The following is a 1,913-nucleotide window of genomic DNA, read 5'->3' on the forward strand; positions in this document are numbered from 1 at the left end:
CATTCCACAATTCATTCATTTCTTACGACTTTTGTTTTGCGCATAATTACCCGACGCGCGAGAAATTTTTTAGCTTTTCTGTTTTTTTCTTTTTGCCAAATACAACCTTATAGAATGAAAATCTGTTCAAGATAAGAATACGTAATGGTAGAAGAATGTTTATAGTTTCTACTTCCATATTTATATCGCTTTGATCTTAGAAAGCCATCCCAAAAAAATAAATATCCCTTAGGTGCGCACAATTCGCCCACTTTCCCCTACCCTTAATGGAAATATGTAATATTATATATTATTATAATTGTAATGTTCACTGAATAAATGTGTAGGCAATAATAAAATATTTGTCTCTATCAATTTACTTGGCAATTAAACATTGTAACACTGCAACAAGATTAGTATATAGTACTATGGCAACAGCCGCCATGTGCCACAGCGCGTCGGGCCGCGGTCGCTCAGTCGGCATGGCGTTGCGCGAATGATTGTTTTTTTTAACCATGTTCCACCACTCCGATCAATTAAAAAAAAATATATGTTAAAGTAGAGAATCTACAGATTATTTTTATGAAGTATAAAAGTGGTCACTCAAAAATATCACAAAAAAAAATTCATAAAAAATACAAAATTTTTTTAATGGTTTTGTTTTCATCTTAAAAATTTCAAAAAATGTTTTTCAACTTATCTAAACGATGTTTATAACATATATTTTTTTCATTAAAATCGGTATAGTCGTTTATGAAGAAAACCACTTTTTTAATTTCGCTTTTCCTTTCCATAACTCCCCAAAAAATGCAATTTTGAGGCTAATATTTGGGGAAGTTTTACGTCTCAAGAGTGCCAACTAATGACACCAATTTGCGCTCGATTGCTGTGGGGGCAGAGTTTACATACTTTTTTTATTCTGCTATGTTTGTTAAGAATTAGAGCGTCGACCGAATTTTGTTCATAAAGATGTTTTTCCACATATCCGTGCCTCGATAGCGTAGGTTGAAATTGTGTGTTCAAAAAATTTGAAAAAAATCTGGTATTATTTTTTTAGATATTTAATGACTTTAGGGAATGTCCCGATTAAATTTCAAAAGTTGTTAAAATAACAATTACTCTAATAGTTATGCATTATACTTTTACAATTACGCCTGTTTGGTTAAGATAGTATATGTCATTCCTTCTGTACTATTTATTTATCAACAAAAGAGTATATCTCATTAAAATTTCATACAAAATGATAATCAAAGAACATAAAATCCTTATGTGAATATATCTATTTTTAGATCATGCGGAATTTTCACGCCGTATAGGAACAGTTAATAATATAGAAAAATTTGATGCGGATTTTTTTGGATTATCTTTTGAGCAAGCACACACACTTGTACCTGATGCGAGAATGTTATTGGAACATTCTTATGAAGCAATTATCGATGCGGGGATCAATCCAAAGCAATTACAAGGAAAAAATACTGCCGTAATTATAGGGTCATCTTCTATTGAAACACAAAGAAAGTTAATTTTTACAGACACTCAGGTAAAAAAAGATATATATGTATAGAGGCGAAATATATAGATATATATATAGAGAGAGATATATATAGAGGCGAAATAATATATATATATATATCCAGAGAGCACAAAGTCGTCTAAAAGATGACTAAAAGACAACTAAATTGTTATAAGGATATCTTTTAGTGAAAGAATATAGTCGACGAAAAGATACCTAAAAGACGACAGATGTCGCACTGCTGGTCATCTTATAGTCTTATCCATATGGTAATTAAAAGATGACTTCTTTGGATATCTTTTAGTCATCTTTAATACTTCTTTTAGTTTTTATATTTTGATATATATAACGTTTAATACATCGAATTCCTAAATTAATTTTTACACAAAACGAAATAAAATTGCATGACCGACAATATACG

The 1,913-nt window shown here is 30.3% G+C and overlaps 1 protein-coding gene across 1 annotated transcript in view; it reads left to right on the top strand.

The window, feature by feature from the left end:
- Positions 1-1,913, top strand: part of LOC108762719 (fatty acid synthase) — a 40,866-nt gene that overhangs the window by 12,820 nt on the left and 26,133 nt on the right. Inside the window, exon 2 of the mRNA XM_018509847.1 lies at positions 1,269-1,519. Coding sequence (XP_018365349.1) covers positions 1,269-1,519 — 251 coding nt within the window. The remainder of the gene's footprint in view (positions 1-1,268; positions 1,520-1,913) is intronic.

Source organism: Trachymyrmex cornetzi, unplaced genomic scaffold (genome assembly GCF_001594075.2).
Source record: "Trachymyrmex cornetzi isolate Tcor2-1 unplaced genomic scaffold, Tcor1.1 scaffold319, whole genome shotgun sequence".
Taxonomy (NCBI): domain Eukaryota; kingdom Metazoa; phylum Arthropoda; class Insecta; order Hymenoptera; family Formicidae; genus Trachymyrmex; species Trachymyrmex cornetzi.